The sequence below is a fragment of the Dromaius novaehollandiae genome, chromosome 18, assembly GCF_036370855.1.
Source record: "Dromaius novaehollandiae isolate bDroNov1 chromosome 18, bDroNov1.hap1, whole genome shotgun sequence".
NCBI classification, from domain to species: domain Eukaryota; kingdom Metazoa; phylum Chordata; class Aves; order Casuariiformes; family Dromaiidae; genus Dromaius; species Dromaius novaehollandiae.
In genome coordinates this window covers 13319125-13344111 of record NC_088115.1, presented here as the reverse complement: position 1 = coordinate 13344111, position 24987 = coordinate 13319125, and the positions used below count along the sequence as shown (strand labels likewise).

The 24987-nt window shown below is 37.7% G+C and overlaps 2 protein-coding genes across 10 annotated transcripts in view; both read right to left on the bottom strand.

The window, feature by feature from the left end:
* Positions 1 to 12630, bottom strand: part of CEP112 (centrosomal protein 112) — a 182232-nt gene extending 169602 nt beyond the window's left edge. For 6 of the 9 annotated variants that reach the window (XM_064522757.1, XM_064522762.1, XM_064522761.1 and 3 more), the window contains exons 1-6: positions 12466 to 12630; positions 11257 to 11377; positions 9330 to 9520; positions 8362 to 8528; positions 2796 to 2892; positions 299 to 373 (exon numbers count right to left, since the gene is read on the bottom strand). In XM_064522757.1, coding sequence (XP_064378827.1) covers positions 299 to 373; positions 2796 to 2892; positions 8362 to 8528; positions 9330 to 9520; positions 11257 to 11356 — 630 coding nt within the window. In that variant the 5' untranslated portion in view covers positions 11357 to 11377; positions 12466 to 12630. Of the gene's footprint in view, positions 1 to 298; positions 374 to 2795; positions 2893 to 8361; positions 8529 to 9329; positions 9521 to 11256; positions 11378 to 12209; positions 12326 to 12429 lie in introns of those variants that run through there. The other 3 variants (XM_064522758.1, XM_064522759.1, XM_026098911.2) reach the window with 3 other exon arrangements.
* Positions 12631 to 16444: 3814 nt separating this feature from the next.
* On the bottom strand, positions 16445 to 24826 carry APOH (apolipoprotein H). The gene is made up of 8 exons (XM_026099156.2): positions 24670 to 24826; positions 23326 to 23502; positions 22365 to 22461; positions 20039 to 20115; positions 19255 to 19443; positions 18503 to 18682; positions 17606 to 17803; positions 16445 to 16730 (listed from the first exon to the last, which is right to left on the bottom strand). The coding sequence occupies exons 1-8, from the start codon at positions 24731 to 24733 to the stop codon at positions 16660 to 16662; spliced, it is 1053 nt and encodes a 350-aa protein (XP_025954941.1). The 5' UTR covers positions 24734 to 24826; the 3' UTR covers positions 16445 to 16659.
* Positions 24827 to 24987: the final 161 nt, after the last annotated feature.

Sequence of the window (24987 nt, the reverse complement as noted above, 5' to 3'; positions counted from 1 at the left end):
CAATTTTACCAGAAAAAGTCTGGATTTCTACCAGAGCAAGATGTTAGGTTTTGACCATCGGGTATTTTTATCATCAGTAGCTGTATCGAACACATAAAATGTTATTGCTTAAAAATGAGGCATTTTAACATTTTCTTCTTGAGATGACATTTATAATTAACCTTTCCAAGTTTCATCATTTCATTTCTAAAAGATTGATATCTACACAAAATTTTGTTGACTAAATTCAGAGATGTAAGCTACATTACTATGCAGTTTTCATTTCAAGCCAATAAATAATATAATCTGCTTATTTTACCCCAAGATTCCAACTATTGAGACGAGCTTCGAGGTCACTGTCATCCAAAGAAGTGTTTTTTTTATGATGATGTTCCTGGAATATAAAAAAGTCAAACAAAATATCAGAAGAGCTGATAGAGACATAGTGTAAAAAAGCTTTTCTGTAGAATTGAACCATGCCTACACTGCACTTCCTAATAGCGTCATGATACCTGAGCTAGCTTTAATTTAGATAACTCAGTTACCAGTAGGATTCAGTGCTAGGAAGGAGTTCAGAGAAGGATATATTACTTTGCTGCCTCACTTTATTTTTTCTTTATTTATCACTTCCAAAGCAGTTGCCTCCTTTACAAAGGGCCAGTTCACCAAACAAGATCAAAATACTCCATTCTTCAGAGAAGGTACTTATTCCACAAGTGAGTAAGGCCTAGCCATCTCTGCAGTACATCTGGGGGGACTAATCCAGAATTCACCCGTCAGCTGATCAGCCTCAAAATAGGAAAGAGAAGAGGGGGGAAAAAAAAAACAAACAAAAAAACCCTGCAGCATGGCAGAGAGTTACAGTGCAGAGCTTAAGGCAGTTCTCTCTGCACAAAGATTTTTAACATTCAGTAACGAGTGGTGGATAATGTTGCTCAGGGTTCTGTCTTTTACAATAATTTTTTCCTTTAGTATAACATTAGCTACTGGTTGTATTTAGTGTATCAAATATGAGAACTGGCACAGAAAGTTTTCCTTAATTTATTTAACTGAAATACTACATTAGTTAGAAAAATAGCACATAGAAGCATGAATTACTTTCTCTCATTAAGTTTTGTTAGCAAGAAGTTTACGTGTTGGCATGCAAGCACCTCTTAGTTTTTTTAATATGATCATTCATTATGAACATACAGCAAATGGAGTTTTGACTTCAGTTAACAATTGGTTGAGGCACTTCTTAATGTTTCTTAACAGACTCCCTGTTTCTCTACCTGGGCCTCAATTGTGACAGAACATCTGTGTGTCACTAACAACAGAACAAGATGCTATTTGTTTCAGCCAGCCAAATGTTCAAACTGTTTGGCAAAGCTGAAGAATATTATTTCACTTCAAGTCCCTTTTAAAGCTGTAATCACAGTAAAATACAGTACATGGAACTGAAGAACAGTGAAGTGCAATGAATTGTCTAACATTGCCCTGGAAGCCTGTGGCAGAGCCAAGAATGAATAAAATAAATAAAAAGAGCAGACAAACAGAAAAATCTATAAAGATCCAATTCCAGATGTCAACTCATGGCCACCCTTTTCTTCACAGTAACCATTCAATATGAAATATTTCTTTACATCAGGAAAAACCAAACAGAAAGCCGATAAAGAGAAGTTCAATAAATATGGCTGGCCTGTCTTTGGTTTTTTTTTTGTTTTTTTGTTTTTTTTTTTAAATTATGGTATCTCATTTTTTTTAAAGTACAATCATATACGAGTATAACAACCTGACCCTAGAGCAGAGACATTCAACTTTTGCCCACAGGCCATTTGTAGCCTGCCATGATAGACCATCTGCCCTTGGCAGTTCTCTACCCCAGTGCATGGCAGGACACAAGTTTCCTTGGAAAGCTGGAGGCCAGAAACAAGCTTCCAAGGACAAGCATCTGCACTTCATTTCCCAGCGAGTTCTCAATTGTGTCCAGTAAAGAAGAGTAAGAACAGTCTGTATGAATTGCTCTGGTGTCAACAGCCCACTCCCAGCTGCAGTCTTGCTAAACTGTTCCTCCGATGCAATCAAGGCACAGTGTGGGCAGAACTGCAACAGACACAAGTGCAAACCCAGTGCTTCATGGAGAATTGAGACCTATTGCAGACGCATGAACTAGGGTGAAGGGACTACAGGAGACAGGCCTTTCCAGCGCTGAAGACTGGACTCCACAAGGCTAGAGAACACATTCATGAAGGGAAACAGCATCCTTGCTGATAACTACAAGCATTTAAAACTAACAATTATTCCTGAGAACTGTGTTATACATACAATAACATTAAATATTTTGGACTAAAAGGGTTTTATATGAAGCCTATTTAGTCTCCTTCAATCAGCCATAATCCTAATTGTGGAAAGTTTTATAGAGGATAAAATAAACTGTCCAAAATTCATTCTTTCAGAGGTCAACTATCATTAAACAGAGCCAAAAACAGCTATGCAGCTTTCTTTAATCTACTATTGCAAAATACAAGATGATGTCGACACAGTCAGTTTGCCAAGTCTGGGCAAAACAATGCGCCAGACTAACTTTGCAATGCAATAAAGAGAGGTCAACCATTAGGATGAATTAAGAGTATCCTACATGAAATTCCTTTCCCCTGCACCTGCAGAGGGCAGATTTTGATGAGCTTCAGTCCTTCCTATTACTTTTTCCTAAATGTCTACATTCATACACAGAGATCATGACTCATGCAATTAGAAATAACAGTTTTATGGGGATATATCAAAACAATTCATTGAAACTAGAACAAGTTTTACTACAAAAAGGAGAAGCATCTTACAGACAGTGGTGTGGATGGGTTATCTTCATCCTTCTGGTGAGGAGGACTCATAGAATGTGACCTTAATGTTAGCATCCCATTGTACTTGAATCTTTCCCTGTTGTTACAAAAAGAGTAAGCAGAAAGAAAAATTCATTTTCGGCAGCTTGCAGTGTATACTGGATCTTAATTTTAAAAGATCTTTTAAAAGAAGATTCAAAAGAAAATAATTGTCAAGATTTAAAGGTCAAAAATAGCAGGAATAAGAAAAACGGAGAAATAATGTTTCCGCAGATTTCTTATTAAAAGCATGTTAGAAGAAAAAGGTGAATAAAAGTCTTAAATGCTTTGTTTAAAAAAAAAAAAAAAAAAAAAAAAAACCACCACGCAAAACAGATACAGGAAGAGTCATGTGCATCACGGTATATCAACAGGTGTTCTCTGCCTCTCTCAGGTGTTACATCACCCAACAACTTCCAGCAGATTTTAGAAGAGATCTAAAGTGAGAGGGCTGATTTGGGAGAACATTTTTGAAGCAATATTGCTAAACCCATGAGACAGCATAGGATAAAGTCTGGTGATTCAAAGAAGATACATAGATATATATAAAGATATGGAAGAATATAGGGGAGAAGAGTTTGGGAAATACCAAAAGAGATGAGGCTAGATGAAGAAGAGACTATATAACATACAAACCTGAAGACAAGGGCAAGAACATCACATACAGTTCAACAAAAAAGCAATGATTTAAAAGGCCAAGGTAGAGAGTAACACGTTAAAGTAACATGTCATAAAGGCTATATTAGCTGCATGTCAACGGACCTTTCTCAACTACAAAACAGTGAAAGAAAAGAAAAACAGCCTGGAACAAAACAAAACAAAAATTATAAATTTTATTATATAGGTAGATAGAGCAAAACATGCAAAAAGGAAGTAAAACATCCCTCAGCATATTCTCCAGTGTCACATTCACAATTAAAATCTCTCGTTAGTCAATTCGTCTTCCTACAAATAGCTATATATTATTAAGATCAAGTCAGACTACTAAAATACCTTGCATTCTTTCCAGCCAGCAAAAAAATTAAACTATAAGTTAGGCCAAAAGACACTGAGACAAAGTAAGTGTTTATGAAGAGAAAGACAACTGTTGGATGTACAATATAAACCAGTCACTTCTAGGAAGACAAGCACACACAAACTTTTCGTGAAGCACACTGCCCCAGCTTTCATCGAAACCACAGGGGACAGTAAAACATACCACCTGCGAGCATCCCTTTCATTCTAGCACCTATAAATAGCAAAAATATCTGTGGGTGCATAATAAAGATTACAAAGCAGTAAATGGTTTAGATAAGCAAAAACTAAAGGGTAAAAAGATCAAAAGAAATAAAATGCCTTTAGCATTCCATATCAAGCATATCTTAGCAAGATTTTATTTTGCACAAAATTAATTTTAATAAAAGGAGACAAATCATTACCTGCTGGCAAATTTGCACTTTATCACAGATGTCTTTCCTGAACAATATTCAGGTTATCTAACAACTAAATAAAGTTCCAGTTGTTTGAAACTAAAAAAAACAAGAATCAAAAAAAAAAACCAAACACACAGAATTCATGCTCCTATCATTATGAGATTAAGGAATATCAGTAAACTCTATAGATAATTTCTGTGGGTTGGGTTTAATGTCTCTAAGTTGGAAAAGGGGAGAAAGTCCAGGCATATTTTTAGTTCTACATTTTCTATTTTGAAGAGGATTTTAAAGAAAGTCACATTACTCAATCCTAAAAACAGAGATTCTGAAAACACTGCCGAGGATGGGCCACAACCATCACCATATACTGCACATTTACTCCCTTTCCCAGCCTTCCATTAACATGAGTCAGGCCTCAGATATCACAACATGTTACATAAGATTATTTCTTTTTATGCCATGGCAGCTGTGCAGAGAACGGTCAGAGTCTTCACACCAGCCCTGGTGCTCGTGACCTCCTGCTTCAGACAAAACATTGAACTAGCATAGGAGAAGGAAGCAATTTGCTGCTAATAAAGGAGATTAGTAAATAATTTCCTACTAAGAACAAAGTAAGGGAAACTCGCTGGTTCCTCCTGGAACAACATAGTCACACGCTAACCTTTAATAACACTCTTAAAGCATAATCTGTATCACTATAAACATACAGCAGAATTTTCCTATACAGTCAGAAAGGCCAGATTTCTGTTCAGACCTATGTTATCAAAACCCATTCTCCCATGTCTCAAAATGAAGATGTACCTTTCCAGTACCAAGCTCGCTCAGTCTTATTTGCAAGCTGGATTGTAAATAAGTAAGATTTGAATATTTACTTTTTATTTAGCCAGAAAAACAACTTCTTATGAAAGAGCAAAAATCTTCATACATAGCTATATGCATACTGCAAGATAAAATAACTGTGAACAAAAGTTCTTCACTAGTCTGTTTCTTTTAAAAAAGAGAATCTTGAATTAAATAAACATCAAAAAATTATTCATAAACATCTCTCACTGACATTATCTGTTTTGCCTTGAGAAAATGCTGTAGTCTCTCTGTAAGGATTGACTCATGGATAGAATTCAAAATTCTCAAACTAAAATATATCATACGTCTTTGGGCACAGCTTTCTCGATTCACATTCTCAAGTACACAGACAAGTCTAATGCAACAAGATCACCATCTGCTGGCTCTCTCCACAAACTGCAAATTACAGAAAATCTCAATGTAATTTTAATGTTTACTAAGCACTGACAGTTTGTTCAAAAATATAAAGTCATGATCTCTATAATGAATACAGACAATATTTTAATATACAAACATTTAAATAAGTATTAAATAAGCTATTTCCATGAACCATAACAGCTGAAATATTTACATTAAATATTTCCGCCTGCATAATTTACCAATTTAAGGTAGTTTCTTATTTCTATGAAGATTTATACAATCCACAGAGCTATCAGAATTTCTGATTACCAACACAAATCCAAATTTGCTTAGACACGGCTATGTTCTCTGTCTGAGTACCCATTAGTAGATGCATGCCTATGTCCATAGGTTTCACTTCCAGATTTCTTTAAGCCAATAACATATTCTAGCACATCCACTTGCTTCTCCTGGTATGACAGTATAGGCAACACAGGTCTGCGAAGAATTTACCACAGCCCTGGGAAACACCTGTTAATCACCAGTGTTATTGCTACAGTCCCACAGGACCAAAAAAAATAAATGAAATCAAGTTTCTCTATTCCACACCACCACCACCCCCATCTTAGGGAACTTTGCCTGACCAACCTGAATTTTAGGTTCAGATATGGAAAGGGATGAAGAGTCTAATTTTACTCTATCTTCCAGGTAGAGAAGAGACGGGAAAAAAAATGGTAAAGAATAGAAGACAGGTAGTAGGCTGAACTCCACATAAGGGGACAAGCACGAGTCGGATACAGAGGGAAGAGCACACCGCCTCACACGCTACTCAAATAACATCCCAGCTGACAGTATAATTCGGAAGAATTAGGTGTATTTTTATGCCACAAATGTGGCCCTGTAGAGATATCAATAGGCTAGATTGGGTATTAGAAGCAATAAAACTGCAGTAGCACAACTCTCCGCTATTAGCCCCGGAGTGTCACTTTAACATGATGATGCTACTCCCAGGAGCCAAGACAGTCCGACCAGATCCATGCTAGGTATATCTTGACATGCCATAGCACTAACGCGGATTTAGCTCAGGTCTCAAAGAGCACTTCTAAGGCAAACAACTTTCTTATATTAATGGGGCTATAAACTGTGATTGGTCAAACTTACATTTTCGACACAGACTATTTAGACAGTTCTTCCGAACAGTCCTCCATATTACCAAGTCTAAAGTAATAATATGGCAACATAGCTGGCAATTCCAAGCATCCTCCAGCTTTCTTCTACCTAAAACACAGGTCTACTATCAAAAACAGGGGTCCATTCCAGAGCATTTTAGTGTATGCAATGAAAAGTCCCCTCTCTATTAAATGTTACAGGATTTGGAAACAGGATATCCATCAATTCTATCAGCAACTTTTAAAATGACTGTTAGAATCACACATAGTTAATGGGTACATAGTAGCAAAAGTTTCAAGATACTCGGTATCAATGCCAAGTAACTTGGAAGAGTGCCTATCTGTCATCTACCCAATCCACAGCTGGACAATTTAAAAATGAAAGGCTCAGCATCATGACAGAAGGAGGCATAATCTTAACGTGTGAAGTATATATCAAAACTAATGTGACTAAAGCATTACCTAAATCAATGATAATCACTTGTGAAAAGTACAACATGTATACTCACTGATTCTGAAAATGTAATCACTATGAATAATATGGGTGCATTTACATTTAGAGCAAAACATCCAACAGAAATGAACAAAAACAGGAGTTCACTCGAGTTTCAATTTTCAACTACCTCTGCAGATGCTGCATAAACATCTTTCAATTGTTCCAACAACAGAAAATATCTAAGACTAGATATGATACTAAGATGCACAAAAAATATTTCAAAATATGGTTCACATACTAAGAGATCTAGAGGAGAGTTTTATAAAGTTGCAACTTTTTTTTTCATATTACATATTGGCTCTCTCTGTAATTTTTGTCATTGCCTTACTGTGTGTCCCATTTATTTTGAACCACGTAGAAACAGTGACTATTAGTCCACCTCAGCTTCACTAGTTAATTTTGCTTTCCAGCTTCCATATATCAGCATAGCACAACTACTCCATGGGGACAGTTGCATCTAAACAGTTTTAATCTAGTTTTTTTTTTTTTAAATCTGGCCTGAGAACCTTTGGCACCTGCACAGTCTTTCATCACATCACTTCTTCCTTCCTGCCTGTCCACATTTAAATGGAAGAGGGAAGCACAGACAAAGTAATTTTGTATAAATTGTCTCTTGCCTTATGATTATTGTGCTTTGCCACCACAACATCTGATATCTGAAGAACATAAACAGAGTACATCAGCTTATTTAATATTCAGAATGTCAGAACAGCAACTATTATCTACTTTAAAGGTATACAGAAGATATAGTATTACCATGACAAAAGACAAGCATGAGACAAAAAAGCGGAGAGAGGTTAGTCTTACATTAGCAAAGAGGCTCTCTGGCCAAATCATGAGTATCCTCGTGGTAATCATCAGTTCAAACCATTTTAAAGCCTTCTTTTCAGTCACTGCTGTTTGTCAAACTATCAGTTTGCTCTAACAAGTTTTCATGTAGAGCGTCTGTCTAACTGAAAGGGGAAGGAGAGCAAGAGGAAGGGGAAGAGGACAGAACTATGGGACATGGAAGAAGGATTACAGAAGCAACAGGAGAAGACATAACAGAGGAAACAAATAAGAACAAAACAGTTAAAAAGTCACTATTAAGGTAGAAGCTATTACCAAAGTTTCTGTATATAAAGTACAAATACTATGCTTGAGATGAATCCATGAAGGAGTGTAATAAACTAATACATACAAACTCAAACGTACAAATAGAGCTTACCAAATCAAACACAAATCAAACACAAAACAAATACCCAATGAAGTCAAATACAGGATCTTACCCATATGTAAGTGGTGCTGCTAAAGGTGATTCCTCTTTAGAAGACATCTTCCATGATTCTTCAAGCTTAGACTCACTTTTTCCTAGTTCTCCCATTACCCAGTCAGGTAAACAGTCTGGGCTGCTACTCCGCACTCTTGTTGAATTCGGTTCATCAAAATAAATTGACTATAATTAAAACAAATACAGAATCAACACTAGAGTATATTTACACTAGTATATTCTTTGTACTATTAAGTGTCATTTATTGCTGGCATATCAATAGTATAAAGATTGCAATTCTTTTTCCAACAAAGTCAATGGAAGTGTGCAAATATGGCCTTGCCTACACAAGGAAACTTGCTTGTACAACAAGCAAAAGTATAACTGTTTTCCTCTACTTCTTTCAAAATTGGTAGTCCTGGCACAAGTTAGAACTGGTCCTGTGCTATTTCACTAAAGCTGATGTCGGTGTTTACCACAGTATATTCAGATCTTCAGAAAACAAACAAGATTAACAATATCTATGCGAAATCCTGTTATCTTTTCCTTCCTGGATTTTAAATAGCTGGAGCTTGTAGCAAAAGCCAGAATGGCAGACTACTAAAGTTCACATCAGTTAAATACATTCACTTTCCTTTCACACACATAATCTGCTGATCAAGACACAGTTTAGCCTCAAAATTCTTTTATTATATCCTTTCAAAGAGATAGACTAAAATCGTTTTTCTTCTCCCTCAGAACACCTATTTTTATAAGCCATTGTCTCATATAAAAGGTTTTGCACAAAGAAATTTTTTTCCCAACACCAGTTACAAGATACACAAAACAAAATAAATGCCAGTATTTACCATATGCAGTTCTACTCAATTCACTCAGAACTGAGTTTCACACATTTATACCAAGTCAAATTCTCAGAATATATTTAAGCAGCTTGTCTTCTAAAGAAATTACACTCACCATGTATGAAGGTAAAGAAATTACACTCACCATGTATGAAGGTAAAGTTTTCAGTATTCCTGGTTCTGGTTTATGAGTAAAAGGACCTTCTAGTACACCTCGTTTCAGCATATGCAGCAAAAGTTTTGCATATAAGTTCCGATTCTTCCTCCCCACAACTCCTGTACCTGCTCCTGAAGGTTCACATAGTTTTTTAATCCACAGCGCACATCTCTGACGTTCTAAAAACAAAATAAAACATTTTATCATTATTTTTCAGAGAAAATAGAACAGGTAAGAAGCCATCACAAGTCATTACAAGTTATCATTTCCGTAGATAAGGCTTTCCTTCTACTAAGAAGGGTAAAGCAAAACATTGCTTTTGGGGTTCCTTTTTTTGTCATAGGGTGTTTTTATAAACCAAAATCACATATTTAATTCAACAGAACTAAATATGCATATGACTTAAATACAATTATTTTGGAAAGTCTGCTTGTAACAATTATGATAATTTAGAAACAAAGTATTAAGAGATGTATATAATTCCTCATGTAATTTTTTGAGAAAACTTTTGCATTAAACATGCAAATACTGTAACACACACTTCATTGTGTGCCACTTTGTAGCTTAGTGGAAGAATTAAATCATTTTTCCTTGAGGAATCAAAATCAGTAATCAGTGATTAAGAAAAGACTCTGATACAGCTAACTGGTTTCTGAAAGTTTTGGCTTCTAGGAAATAGCATCTGCAGGTTTCACACGACTTAAGAAGTCTGGCAGGAAAAAAAAAAAAAAAAAAAGCCCTGAAATAAAACAGCTTTCATGTTGTTCTGTCTGTGTCCTCCATGCCTCGTATAAAGGGAAGACAGCCATTGGATCCATTCCCAAAAAAATGAAGTGTCCCCAGTGCTTTCAAGGAGGCCAGATAAGGTGTCAGATGTGCCACTAACTCAGGAATACTGGCAATAACCTACGGCAAGGCTCATGTATGCTAAGGCTATTAATAATGTCTATTTATAAAAAGTGATTTTTAAGTCCATTAAAAAAAAAATCACTAAGTGTTTGCTGCCAAGTGTTAAGGAAAACCAAATGACTGTACCAATGTAAAGAAAAAGTTAAATACCTGGATTAAAAACAAATCTATAACAATACTTCAAATTGCTGTCATCCAGAAATATTTTCCATAGAGTCACATTCATCTTCCAAGCTTAAAAGTAACTGTTATATTAACAGTAATCTGATTATAGATGCTGATCTGAAGTTATATGAAAATCTCCCTCTAATAATTAGAGAACCCACAAGTCACCAAGAATGCTGAACTCCTACAAGTCATTAGGAACTGAAGGCTGTCAACTCACTGCAAGATGATGTCTTTAACTACAAGATACAGTTTGCATGAGCGTTCATATTTTAATCACACAATATATCCTCATTCATTTTAGAAATACCTTTGTACACGAGCATCACTATTATAGATGAGACTACTCATAGGATTAAATGTTTACAGAGCAAGGTCCTTAATTCGTGGATTACATGCCTTTAATATTATGCAGCTTGTTTCTAATCTCTAGACTTAGAAAATAGCATTTATTGACACTTATGTTGTCACAAGTTTCAGAGCCAAACTTTGTCCTTAAAAAAAACCCTGCAATTTTGCAAATGGTTCAATCTCAAAAACAGTGCCTTTCAGAAGCTTTCATTTTCTACCGAATTAATGAAAAAAAACAGAAATTAATATTTTTGCAAAAGCACATTTACATAAGACAGATAAGCTCAAATAATATCAGAACCTAAAAAAAACACCACACCAAATCAGTTTTAGAAGTTGTACAGAACCCCCCTCAGAACTATGCCTAACATTAGACATTAAGTATCTAGTTTAACAAGCGTTACAAATACTGACAATAATTGTTAGTCTATACCATAACTGAGAATTTTGTTATTAGTGTTTATTTGCATGCACATTTTAGCATATTTACCTGACCTATGCTGCAGTTTCAGAACATGTGGCTTCATGTCTACAATACAGTGATCAAACTCTGTGTCTAGTTTTTCCCATATTTCCTCTTCACCGCTCATTTTGGAAGCTCACAAAGTAACCTGCAAAATTCATATTTGAAGCAGAAGAGATAAAAGACCACTGAACGTTAGTCTCTATCCTCCTTGGCCATGCAAAGACATGCTTCAGAACTATATAGAAAATAAGGAAGAAGTATCTCATTATGATTAATTCACACAAAAATAATGATTTTTTGCACACAACAGATCTTCAATATGGATTTTCTGTGACAGTGTGCCTGTTCAGATTTGAAACGCTCATTCAAGGGGGGGGGGGGGGGGGGAATCCAAGCACAGAAAAATGTATTCTGTTACACACAACTTGTACATGAAGACACCTAAATCAATGTGTCCCATCTTTGGTATCTGCATTCATTCAGAATGGTAGTTTTTCTTCCTTAGAATTAGTTTAAAATTAAAATTAATATTTTTTTTTACAGAAGGAAGAAAAAGGAAGAAAAATATCAGAGGCACTTCTGAGTTAAAAGTGGCACAATGAACACAAACAGTACCATCATCGTTTTTTAAACCAAAGAGCATTGAAAAAACAGTCAAACAAGAGGTGTTTCTCCCAAATCCTCTCATTAATTTCCTAGCTAGAAGATGCACCTCTTTCATATATTTTAGCTTGCAATTAGCACATTCCTCTGCGAGAAGCATCAGCCCCATAAACACACATATACTTCAACACAACAGACAGCCTAGCAAAACCATTTTAGGTTAATAAACAACGCGAAAGTTAACCAATTTAACATTAATAACGCCAATTCTCTTGCACACATCTTTCCCACACCAAGGCCTCCTCCGCCTGCCCCAGCTGTCAGCATCTCCTCCTGAGAGGCCAAAGCCAGGCAGCGCATCGCGCACCACCTACCTCCTGCCTCTGACCGCGACTAACGTTTCCTGCGGGGCAAAAACAGTAATTTTCTTATTCCTTCCCCTTCAGGTGCTCGTGTGCGGCTCCACTACGCAGCTGCCTAACTCGCCGGCCGCACCGGCTGCGCCCTGACCCGCTCTGCGCCCCTTAGTAAAGCTAATGGCTCCCCCCCCGCCAACCCGCGGCTATAGGGAGTTCGCAGCGTTTCTGCGCCCACCGGGCCGGGGGAGGCCGCCCCCGCCGCCGCCGTTACCTCGCTCTCCGCGGCCCGGGCGCCGAGAGAGGCGCCGAGGGCGGCGCCGGGCCGCCCCGCTCAGCCGCTGCCCCGCGCCGAGCGGCCAACGGTTCAAACCGGCCCCACCCGCCTCCCGGCGGCCCCGCGCTCCGGCCGCGCCGCCCGCGCGCTTCCGGTTCCGCCCGCCGCGCCCCGCCCCGCCGCGCCCGTTGCCAGGCGACGCGGGCAGCACCGCGGCCAGGCCCAGGCCCAGGCCCAGGCTCAGGCCCCGGCCGCGGCCCAAACTGGGCGAAACAAAACAAATTTGCCAGTCAGAAGCAGAGGGTCGGTGAGGGCAGCGTTAGCCCCGGCGGGGGCTCAGCAGTGGTTTTGCGGATTCCTAGGGGATGCCAGAAACACGAGCAGATTCAGAAAGTGCCAGTGCAGATGGCATAATTTCAGAGCCAATTTTAACGGCAATTTCTGAAGATTTCAGAGTAAAACTGGTTCCGATATATCCTTGTAGATAATTGATCAGTTTTTCGATTCACTTTAAATATTTAGGGTGCTCAGTGTTGCTCGTCTTTCACTGGGAAGCTCTGCCTCAGATGGGAAGTAGGAGGGGGTATTCTGGAATAGAAAACTTCCTATGTGTGTGTCCGACCCTTGTGAAGAAAAGAGAGAGACTATACTTCTTGTTTTGGAGCCATTTCAGGAAAACCATCCGTTAATCCAAAAGAAGTAGAGGAATCTACCAGTCCTTTCAGTTCCTTAGTCTCTTCTCGAGTCGGTGAAATAACTGTGTATGTTTATGATCCCGAATGAAACTTCTGTGACCTCTCCAACTCTCTTAATTATTTCTCTTTCCTCAAAATCTGTCATTGGCCTGTACTGTGTGCACAGCCTCTAAAGGGCTTTTATCTCAAATGAGTGAACTGCTCAATGCGTCTCGGCTTGATTCACATGCACTTACACATCAAACAAGAATTTCTTAGAAGTACTGTCAGAAACTGGTGGTTTTCTTTGATTCCTCTGCTAGTCTTCGGCAGCACTGATTCTGCATTGAGACTCATTCAGTGACAGCGATGACAGCTACAGCAGTTGCCTACATAAATTGCGTCTCACTGCTCAAGTCAGCATTTGCCTAGAAGCTGTGCAAAAACTACCGAGATGGAGTATTTTATCCATGGTCAAATTTCATGACTAGATTACAAAGCTTATTTATTATCAATTCCAAATTTAAAATAATTTTCATTTTAAGTATTTTTGGAGGTTTGACCACTTTTAATTTGTTTTAAAATAGCAGAGTTTCTCGCAACACAGTAAGACTACTGGGTGACTGACTTGCTCATATAACTGAAACTGCTGAACTTTTTATCTCTAAATCACCATCTCAGTTACCCAGATTTGTCATGGGAATTTTGTAATCGTGAAATTGATTTGTCCAAGTCGGTCCAAGTCACAGGATGGAGGCAAGACTTTGCATTTTTGTTGGTGGGTTCTGTAGAATATGCAAGGCTGAATGGTCCTATTAACAACATGACTTTTTCTAATTAAGTTTTTTAAGAGCAGAATGTAAGCATATTGGCAGGGTAACATGGTGCAGTTTGCATTTCTGTTCATCAGTGCAAACATGTTTTTTCTGACAGTTGAAAAGAGAAATTCCTAAGTCAACTTTTTGTACATTTTTATTCATTGGTATGTGTCTGTGGATTGCCTGGGTTCTGGGTCTGCTTACCGGTTTAGAGCAGAGCGACTAGCGAAGTTGAACAATGCCTCATTGCTTTGACAATTGCATAACTTCTGTCCAAAAAGAAAGAAAAACTAAAGGTTCAAGCAATGACTGTGGTCTTGTCTCCAGCCAAAGCTGCAGCCTGGACAGGTTGGTGAGCACTGATGTGTACTGACCCTCAGAGGAAATCGTGCTAGATACACAGTCGTGGAATACATAAATATCTCAAACAGAACACAGAACAAATTCCCAATTTGAATTGTAAAAATGTGTTCATTTAAGTAAAACACGTTCAGTACTTTTTTTTTCATCTCATTTCACCATGTTCTCTTATCTCTGTAACTGTCTCAGCAGGTTCCCACAAGTAACATAAGCACAGCTTAAGGCATTCTTTCAGTTGTCTAAAAGAAAGTGACAGGTTTCGCTCACTCATACAAGCCTTTGGAACACCTCTAGTTGCAATACATTATTTTTCAGACCTTCTAAGCAAACCTTTCATGTCTGAAAAGTTGTGATTCACAAACACTTCACTACTTCAAAGACTTATCAGGTCACAATTTTTTTTCCCCCTCTTCTTGCTTGAGGAGACTAGATAATAAATGCAGCATATGAACATTGACTCCTAAGGGTGATTCTTTCAAGTATTCAAATACTGCATATCCAGCTAGGAAGCAGGGCCAGCAGATGTGATTAGTTGTTATCCCACTGTATAAGTAAGTAGAACTGGGAAAACTTAAAACTTGCTGGCGTTGCTTAGAAAAATCAGATTGTTCCCAGGGCAACTGTTTTTGTGCAATATACAAATCATTTCAGGTGAAAGTAGCATTCATGTGGCAGTGCATGCCAACTTAACTTATTCCAACTTCACCGTTTTGCTGTGAAAGACAAGTTAATATTAAACTGCATTTGGTATCACTGCTAATGTCCTGAACATCCAGATCCCAAAGAATTATCCACACAACATTCAGACTATATTTCCAAACAGGTAGGTTCCTACCAGGTGATTGTATGTGTGTGTTAAAGGTGGTTATGAATATTTTGGCCTGTAAGTCAAAAGTCATTCAAGGATCTTATTTAGACATGTTAGGAACCAAAACACGGTGCAAACTGTACCAACAAAAATTCCTCTTCAGTTGCTAGTGTAAATTTGTCTGTCCATCTGTCCATTAGAAAATCATACTGCTGCTAAGTACAAAGCATTAAATGCATCATTATAGCTGCCTCAATATCTCCTTAGAAGTATGAGGAGTGACTTCCGCAATACTGTTAAAATATGCATGTGCAACCTTGAAAAATAAAAGCTAATAAGAGTCTGTATGTTCAAAGATTTTTAATGGTGTCTGTAACATCTTACAAGTCTAGTTTTATCTTAGTATTAATGTTAAAAAAAATTTTAAAATGCCTTTTAAAAAGTTCTAGATTAGTTTGCCTACAGTGTAGTTTACTTTTGCTTTTAATCACAGATAAGGCTTTTAAACTGCAAAGGAAACCATATATGACTCATCACAATTCATTATACATGTGGCAGAGGTATTCTGCTATCACTTTCTAGTATACTGAAATTATAAGTATTTTTTCTGAATGGAAATACAGAAATAACCATAAAAATTGCCACAGTAGATCATACCAATGGTCTACCTGTATCATAAACTCAGTGAAAAATAGAGTTTACTTCAAAGCTACTTAATGACCTGAAATCATTATTGTTGCTCAATGGTGTACAGTTCTTGTTCTTTAAAAAGGAATCAGGTACATTGTGTAATATTTAAACAGTGTTAAAAATTAACTTGTTTAAAACCAAATAAGTCTAGACAATTTCACATGAACCTGGAATCACAAAAACATGCAATTTTATTAAATGTAGAAGATGTTAAGAAAAGTGTAGAAGAATCCTTTGATGCTATTGACATTTAAATGATCGTTCAGTACTTAGCTTCTTCTAAATTCATTTGGAAATCTCAGTCTTTCTACTCAAGTAAATTCTGGAAAATCGGAGATTGATGGTCCCATGTCTGTCTATAATTAAAGGCCCACTCCCTAATCACAGGGGAGAGGTAATGGAATGAGAACCAAGCTAATTACTAACGGTGAAGGCTTTGCTATATAAATCAGGTAAGAGCTAAAGGATTTGACTGATGACTAGGTGATATTAAATAAGAACACACTATTCTTGGCTGAAAAATTCTTTATTGTAAAGGGGTTGCTATTGAGACAATCATTTATAGTTACATAAATCTGGGAAATATGGAAAGAGAAGTAGGATTGCAGGTGTTCTGGAGAAGGCAGAGAAAAGAGAATGAGAGGAAAGTTAGTAGCTGAAGTAATTTGTCGTAGCTTGTGAAAGAGACTGGTAAGAGTGGTGGCAGGGAAATCAGTTGAGACTGTGTCCTCAGAGATTCCTGAATTTGCTGGAAATTTACAGTCACAGGACTATAGAAGTTTTTCATATGTAATGTTTGTCTCAGTAAGGCAAACATTTAGTACTGTATTGCTTTTGTAATTCATGTTTGATCTTCACATGGTGTCATGTCTGATGGGTCCTTCTTCACAAGAGATGAAAAGAATCCACGTTCTATTGAAAAGAAGAAGTTAAGAACTTGAGTTAAATTTTTTAAATGTATGACAGCTGAAGACAATGCATCACATGGACCATGCTATGGAACAAGTGAATTTTCACACCATTGCAGAAGAGCCAGAAGAAATATACTATTTTAGTTTCTATTCTAGTGAAAGCTACATCCATCAGATGCCAAGCAAAATATGAAACAGGATGCTTTCACCATGGATCGTCTGTGTTTTTTTCCTTCATATACAAATGAAAGTAAAATTCAAAGAGGAGTATTCTGTGCAAGGAAACTTGATAAAACAAATGCAAAGCATTTCCTCTTGCAAACAAACTTCTGTATTTATTCTATTTTTTAAATAGAAATACTTGTTTAAGGTATTTCTATTTAAAAGCCTGTGTGCCTGCAGACCACTGCCTTCAGCAACCATCCCTCACTAAAGCCATCTGTTGCTTTTTGATGCTGTTGGTCCAAATCAGAACCAGTTTGTTACCAGTCAGCATAACATGGGAATACGGCACCGGAATGTAAATGCAGTATGTCTGGTTCTCGAGGCTGCAACCTTCTTTTTTTCCCTCATAGAAGAAGCTAATCCAAAGATTCATGAAACCTGGAACACTTTACATATGGCATTTTGTTTGGGCTATACCACCTCTAAATAACACTGCCTAAGAACAGAACAGGGATTAGAACAGGGCTTTGATGTATTAGGGAAAAGTATTGCTATGTATTCTCTCCATATCCCAGGCCATTTCTTCTTAAAAACCCATCAACTGTAGTGCAAGCCAGATTCATTAGCCAGCCAAATATGTCTTGAAGTTGAGTTATGGCATTGCCCCACACACTGGACAGGAAGCTGTTTTGAACGTAACCTAGTTCATACCTTTGAAACATGAAGGGAGAGTAAGATTGCCATCCACACACTGAACAGGTACGGTGTAGGCACAGGATTTTTCTTTATTCTTGCAGTAGAAGGAAATAGTTTCGCCATGCTGTATTCCTTCCTTAAGGTCTTTCTGAACTGTTTTCTTCTCACCATTGTATAATACTACGGCTTTCTTAGCTGGTATCTTACATGGTCCTGGAAAACAATCCAGTTATAAATAACATTTCTGGATAATTAGAGCTCCACTTTGAAAACTACATCCTGTCAGAAATATGCGCAAGTGACATTTGAAAAATGATGTGTCCCACACATATTCAGTAAATGGACTTTCAGTATACAGAGTCTTAGCTATCTAATAGCACTTAAGCAACCTGTGAACTTAGCTATATTAGCAAAGCAACAGATATTACATGTGTTGATACAAATTATACCTGCTTCACAGACAAAATAAGCTATACAGGCCAAAACATTTTTACAATGATTTATTACTCTTTATGCCTAGTACTCTTGCTGGTATGAAAATATTGAAGAAATTCACACCCCTAAGTAATGTTGATATAGTATCAAAAGTTTTTGGTGAAGATCCAACCTCAGTAAAATTTATAATTATACTAAATTAAATAATTAAATTAATGATGGAGAGGCAAGGGAATATTCAGACATAATACATTTAAGTGGATGATTACTGAAGACAATTCAGATGTATCATTTATACAGTGCTCGATGTTGGGAGTCCTTTTAGATTATCAGAGCCTTGAGAGTACAATGTTTAATCTTTCAGTTTTCTTTTGAAATGGCCAACTCTTTCACAAAGGTGTAATAGCTCATCAGAGAGTCAGTGTTTTAGAAAACGTCAATTTGATACATGGCTGCTAGCAAATTGTATGTGTATACCTTTGCAAGTTGGCTTTATGGACCAGTTTCCTGTCTTTTCACATCGGGATTCCTTAGGTCCATCCAGCACGTAGCTGGGTTGGCAGCCAAAGCTGACACTTTCATTGTAATGATATATTCTACGAACAGCAAAATTTATGAATCCATTTTCTATTCCTGTTGGAGTGGGACATGTGACAGCTGTGGTACAAAAACAAAGCTTTATCAATTTTGCAGTTTTAAAAGACACATTATATACTTTGAAAAACACATAAAACTTCCATTCTTGTTCATTGCAGCCTCCTGCACAGCAAAACATAGTCAAAGGAAGCAATGTTTAAAAAAACAGCATAAATAAATGTTACTTGTTCTGAATTGCAATCTGTGGTTATTCACAAAAATTATTTAAACATGGCATAATTTCACTGAAGCTAGTGAAGTTCTCTGGACTTAGGGTAAGGATCTCTAATTCTTAGGTTGATCATAACAGTTAGTAGAATAAAATGTTCAGAGCACTGTAGAGGTCAGGCTCTGATTCCACACTGTGAATTAAGTTTAACTGGTCTTATTTGTATAACCTTTATCCCTGCAGCAAATATTTTGTCAACACCATGTTGCATGCAATCATGCAGACATTGTCAGCAATCACCTTTCATTCATGATTCTGACTTTCAAAATAATTCTACTGAACGTTTGCAATAATAATTTCATTCATATGATTTTATATATACAATTCTAGGAATATTTAAATGTTGATAAAATAAGTTACTTACACCTGCATTCTGGAATGTCACTCCAGTCTCCATTGTCCATGCAGGTAGCTGTTTCATTTCCAATAAGTGCAAGAGGTGGTAGACATTCAAAAGTAATTGTGTCCAGGAAAGTAAAAACATTTCCGGGTTTCAGACGATGGTATGAAAGGACTCCAAATTCAGAAAGCGAGGGAGGTGCACAAGTCACAGCTAGGAAAGCACAGCATTTCTAAAAATCAGATCTTAAAGATTGAATTGTTCTTTTGTGGTGGAGTATCACACAGAGCAACATGCTTATAACCAGATTAACCTGCACAGCACCTTACGTAAGTGCAGCTACAAAAATAAATAAAAAAACTCTTTAAAAGTCTCAGAGGCCTTAGAGTATTTAATTCATGATTTTTGCAATATTTTCCAGACAACATACAAAAGCAGCATACTGCTTTTTTAGTAAAGAGTTTGTGCAGGGCAGATTATAGCAAAAACATACATAAAAATTGCTAAGGCATGTCAGTATTCTCTTTTTACATATAGGGAAAATGAAGTTGAGTGGGTAAGCATCTTACCTTCAACTGTAAACAGCATCCCTGATCCTGGCCTATTGCACAGACCATTAAACTGCACTTCTCTAGAAACAATCCACACATCTAAAACTGAACATATAAGCTGCTGCTTCATTTTTCCTATCCTTTTTTGCACCACACTGTAGGAGAGCCCTTGAATAAATGTATTTCCAAGCAATGTAAAGGAGTCTTTCTGTAATAAGAATACGGGTAGTGTAGTTCTTTAGTACTTGAATACATACGTTGACACTGTGGCAGACTTCCACTCCACTTTCCATCTGCCATGCATTGGCTTGTCCTTGTCCCAACAAGAGTGTAACTGAAAACAAAAAGACCTGGTTATCTCAAAGCTTAATGAACCTTTACATGGAGAAAAATCGAGCTGTTTTCTGCATGAAAGATTACTATTTCTTATAAGCAGACTTAACAGGAACCCAGTTATGAAATCCTTTTTTATTTGTAGCACTTAATAACCTCAAGGGAAGTTTAGATTCAAACATGAAAAATTGTTAATATTCTGGTATTTCAAATTTCCAGAAAGAATGCCTGATACAACAAGATGTCTCCAATTTTCAACTATATACTTTATATCTTATATTTTTTATTTTTATTATGTTACATTGCTATATGTATTAATTTGTATGATTGATTAATACTATGGATACATGTAAGTAGTGAGCATTGATCTGTGATCACTAATATTCATTTTATGGTTTCTTGGGAGGAGTTCCTAGTTGTTTATGGCAATTAGTATTGATCTATTTGTAAAGAGCTCAGCACTCTCAAGAACTAAAGTTACTGAGGTGAATTATTTTATTGTAATGCCAGATAGCCCAATTTAATATCCATATGCACTCCCTCTAAATGCTTCTCTCTAGTCCTCCATACTTTTATTATTATTAGCACTTACATTGAATTTTAATGAAATGCTCATCATTTGAATATCACACAGCTGGAAACCAGTAAATCATCATTAGTAAAATTAAATCAAGTCAAGTCTCATTGCTACATTTAATGTCACATTTATTTATTTCTTATCTTCCTGCTGTTTCTCAGGGGAAGGGGGCAACTGAGGCTGCTGACAGTTCAGTGAATTCCAGCCTGTATCACCCATAACCTTCCAAGTAAATACTGTTTCCCAATTAAATATCCTAGTAGAATAACAAATGAAGGAATCATCTGCTGTCTGACACTAGTCCAGATAGCTTTACATTTGTCATCTAAAAAATCACATGCCTTTATGTTGTCATATTGTCATGGTGGGTGGGGGTGTATATACAAGTTCTTGTCTGTATTTACAGAAATGCAAATTCTCATTGCCTCCCCTCATCTTTACAGATCAGTTCTGCAAAATCCTGTCATCTCTGTGGTCTTCTGTTTCACTCTGTCCCAATGCCATGACATTCTCATGCCATTACGCTGCTTGCAGGAATAGTTTTCCTGTCCTCCTACAAACCTCTCTTCAAAACTTCCTTTTTTCTCATAGATACAGTCTAATTCACCACTGAATCACTATTTCTATCCCTGATGCTGACTGAGCCCTCTTCTTTTTCAATATCCTGAACCATTATGCTGTTCAAGATGGGATCCTTCCTCAGCATGCATTTTGAAAATGTTACATACAGCATGTGAAGCTATGTAAATAATAAAAATACTGTATGTATTAAGTGCACTAATGGCATACTTATAATGTAATCATGCAGCCTGGGTTGTATACTGATTATTGTAAGCCATATTTTCACCAGGCCCTCCTAACACAGTTAATGCAACCATTGTGTTTACATATCAGACCACTGTATTCAGAAACATGTTACTTGAATTATGGTTACCTATTTGCATGTCAGTGTTTCAGTTAAGTAAGTTTTGTCAAAATATTTCTATGGTTAGCTTTTAATAGCTATATATTTTTTTCAACTACATAATTTGCCTTTGCGGGTCTTTTCCAGTATTAATGGCTACCATACAGCATTCCAAAACTGAAAATAGCTGACCAAAATACTACCTTCTGTCCCACTGCATGGGGGACTGTCAAATATCTCCCCGCATTTACCATAACTATATTTCTTTAAATACATCCTCATTTCTAAAACTAGCAAGCAGCTCTGAGTAAAAGTGTATTTGCTCTAGGGACCAAATTGGGATTAACCTCACGTTTTCATTTACTGAGCTTGGAAAGACACAGAAGCAAAATTTTCAGCCTCCAGAGCCTAGCAGCATAACTTAGATGGAGATTATCCTCTCTGTGCTGGAGGATTTCATCTCATGATGTAATAAGAGGATTTAAAAAGCAGGGGAAAGTGGTCCAGAATAAATCTTTGCATAAAATCTATGCTATTTTGATGGATTCCATGTCTGTAAGACATTGCTTTGGAGTGGCAAAACCCCAGGAAGTTATAGTGAAGACTGCACAGGGTAGAGCAGGATGACAGGATATGTCATTTTTAATATCTGGATTTTAATATACTGATTTCTATGTTCCCTGGCTTGCAATAGTCCAGCTGGTGATCCTAGAACGTAATAGTGTGATTTAGGTTATTTATTTAACAGCGTGAGGAAGGGAGAGCTTACCCTGGTTCACATGAAAAACTTATAGAACTCTGATACTTGAGGTCTGTAAAATCAATTTTTCCATGCTGCAAGGGCCCAGGATTGGGACATCTTTTCGCTGTCAATTAAAGATAACAAAGGATAATATTATTTCATGAGGCATGAAGTTAGGATAATGGAAACAGTTTGTCATAAAGGGGTCCTGGTATCCTTCAAGGTTCTCCACTCCTCTATCCCAGATTTCATAAGTCTAGCTATTTTATATTTCCATCAAAATATATTACAGATAGCTTCAAATTTTGGTGATTAAATCATTTTTAATAATTGACTGTCGGAGGAAAAGAACCCCTATGTAATGACATGGTAAAAATGAACAATGCCTGTTACAATCAAGGCCGGTGTTATCAGCCAGTATACGGCAGGAGAACGTGAGCACTGCTGGGCTGAGTCAGAGTCTGGTTTGTCTGGGCTGGGTCCAACCACCATTGCTCTCCAGGCAGCAAGGCTTAAGGAAGACGTGGGACATGAACGGAGCAATCCTTCCCCTGTTACTTGCCCTTCTGCTTACCTGCAACCAGCTTCTGACAACTTTTGGTTTTCAGAACAAAACAGATAAATTACAGCCAATTCCAGTATTTTAAATAGATGAATCCTTTAATAAATAGAGAATGCTACTCTTTTTACCAGTTTTGAGTCAGAGAAGTAATAAAGACAAAAAGAAAAGTAAAGGACCCAAAACCCAGCAAAGCACACAGCCCCTTTTCAGGAGGCAGCAGCTACTCAGGGAGCAAAATGGCTTCTGCATTTGCTTTTAGATAGAAAACTCATAAATACAAGGAAAAAGCACTCAGAGAACAAAAGTATATCCGTTTAATAATGGCTTCATCACATCGACTATACGCTGTACTTTTTCAGACCAACGCACGGTACATCGGCAAGATGACGTAAAACCTAGGAAGAGGATTTACTTTATTTTACTCACGTAGGCAGAGCAGAGTGTTGAGAGGCCACCTGCCAGTCGGGAGGCAGGTGTACTTCCTCTGGCCGCTGTTGGGGACAAAGCCAGGCCTGCAGGTGTACTCAATTTCCTCCCCCACCTCGTACACACTTTTGTTGACATCAATTGTCGCAAACAGCACTTCTGGTGGCCTGGGACAGACTGGAAGAAAGGAGAAGAAAATTGGGCAGAAAGTTGTTGTTGTTGTTGCTATTTCTAAAATGGAAGCACAGGTTTCTTTACTATAATTGGCTGCGGTATGTTCTTACCCTGAATTAAACCGTCCTTCCGTAATCTATAGTCAACTGATGGCCGCAATAAGCTTTAGTCAGCAAGAAATGTTTTCTTCCTCTCCTTCGTGGCAGCTCTATCAACAGCCCCAGTTAGATTGTGTGTCAATTTTTTTTTACTGAAAGGTACATTTGCTATAAAAAGGATTAACACAGGTATTCTTCAAAGTGGGTCAATTATGGCAAATGATTTTAGGAAAAAGAGGGTATGGGGGACTCAAAAACAAACTAAAGCATTTCATTTCAGTTCGAGTTAGTATGTTGGAGTTAGCCTGAAATGAGCTTTTCATTTTTCTTATTTCATAAAGTATCTCTTTTTTTTTCCATTTCCAAGCTCATCCTTTCTCCTCCACCCCAGTTTTCCTGTTGAGTGGAACAAAGGCTCTGTGGAGTTAGACAATTCAGGTCCCAAAACACTTCTAAGATGTTGACAGCACGAATAACTTGTCACCGAGAGAGTGAGAAAAGGAGCACAGTGAGGGAGGAGTGGAGGGAGCAGACTGCCCTCCTGCAAAGGAGAAGAGCAGACGTTCCCACGGCATTTGTGGGGAGAGGGCTGGGAATGCAAAGCCCATAACTGACTGGAAAACAAGATAGCCGAGTGGGAGAGAGTACATGAAGGGATGCAGAGAGCCCTTGGCATGCGGGAAGAGGAGGAGGAAGGTGAGCAGGAGCGGGGCTAGGCAGTCCCTGCAGCGCGGGGGAAAAGCGAGGTGGAAGAGGGAGGCTGGGACAGAGGCACAGAGTGAGGGCAATGCCTGACACACGCCAGGTACCCCCGGCATGCAGTCAGCCTGGTTTCCACAGCTTCTGGTTACAGCAATATTTCTTCTCTTTTCCTCCACTTGAATGATTCACCTCACTATAGGAAGAGACAGAGGAAAGAATGGAATGGAAAAAGGGAGGAAACAGGCTTCAGAGAAATTGCAAAATGTTTGACCAGAATAGTCTAAAGGCTTCTAAACACTGTTGCATTCTCCAGATTCCCTCGTTCACACTTCAGGATACTATCTGCTATTAGAAAGTCAAAGACGCTTACCTCTTCCTGCAAGAGCACAGTGGGTCAGAGCAAGCAGGCACACAGACAGTGCCGGGGAATACATTGCTGCCAGTCCACAAGCTTCCCAAATGACCCTCAGTTCAGTGGTTCCTCTCTTAAAAATAAAGGCATCCACAAAAGGATAGTTACATATTAACTCTTTGTATTTATTCCAATCCCAGTAAACAGAAGATAAAAGGTTCCTTGTGTTGCTCCTAATAAAGGATGAAATAATCATCACATGTTAGATTTGTACATAATGCAGGAATTCAAACAGCAATCTTTGCTGAAAATGTCTCCTCTCTGGTTGTTTCTGCA

What these genes read in the sequence shown, in the direction of transcription:
- APOH (XM_026099156.2), bottom strand. Translation starts at nt 24,733, where the DNA reads ATGTATTCCCCGGCACTGTCTGTGTGCCTGCTTGCTCTGACCCACTGT. An exon ending in CAACACTCTGCTCTGCCTAC is followed by an intron (nt 22,462 to 23,325) that starts GTGAGTAAAATA and finishes TTTAATTGACAG; the next exon opens with CGAAAAGATGTCCCAATCCT. An exon ending in TGACATTCCAGAATGCAGGT is followed by an intron (nt 18,683 to 19,254) that starts GTAAGTAACTTA and finishes TTTGTACCACAG; the next exon opens with CTGTCACATGTCCCACTCCA.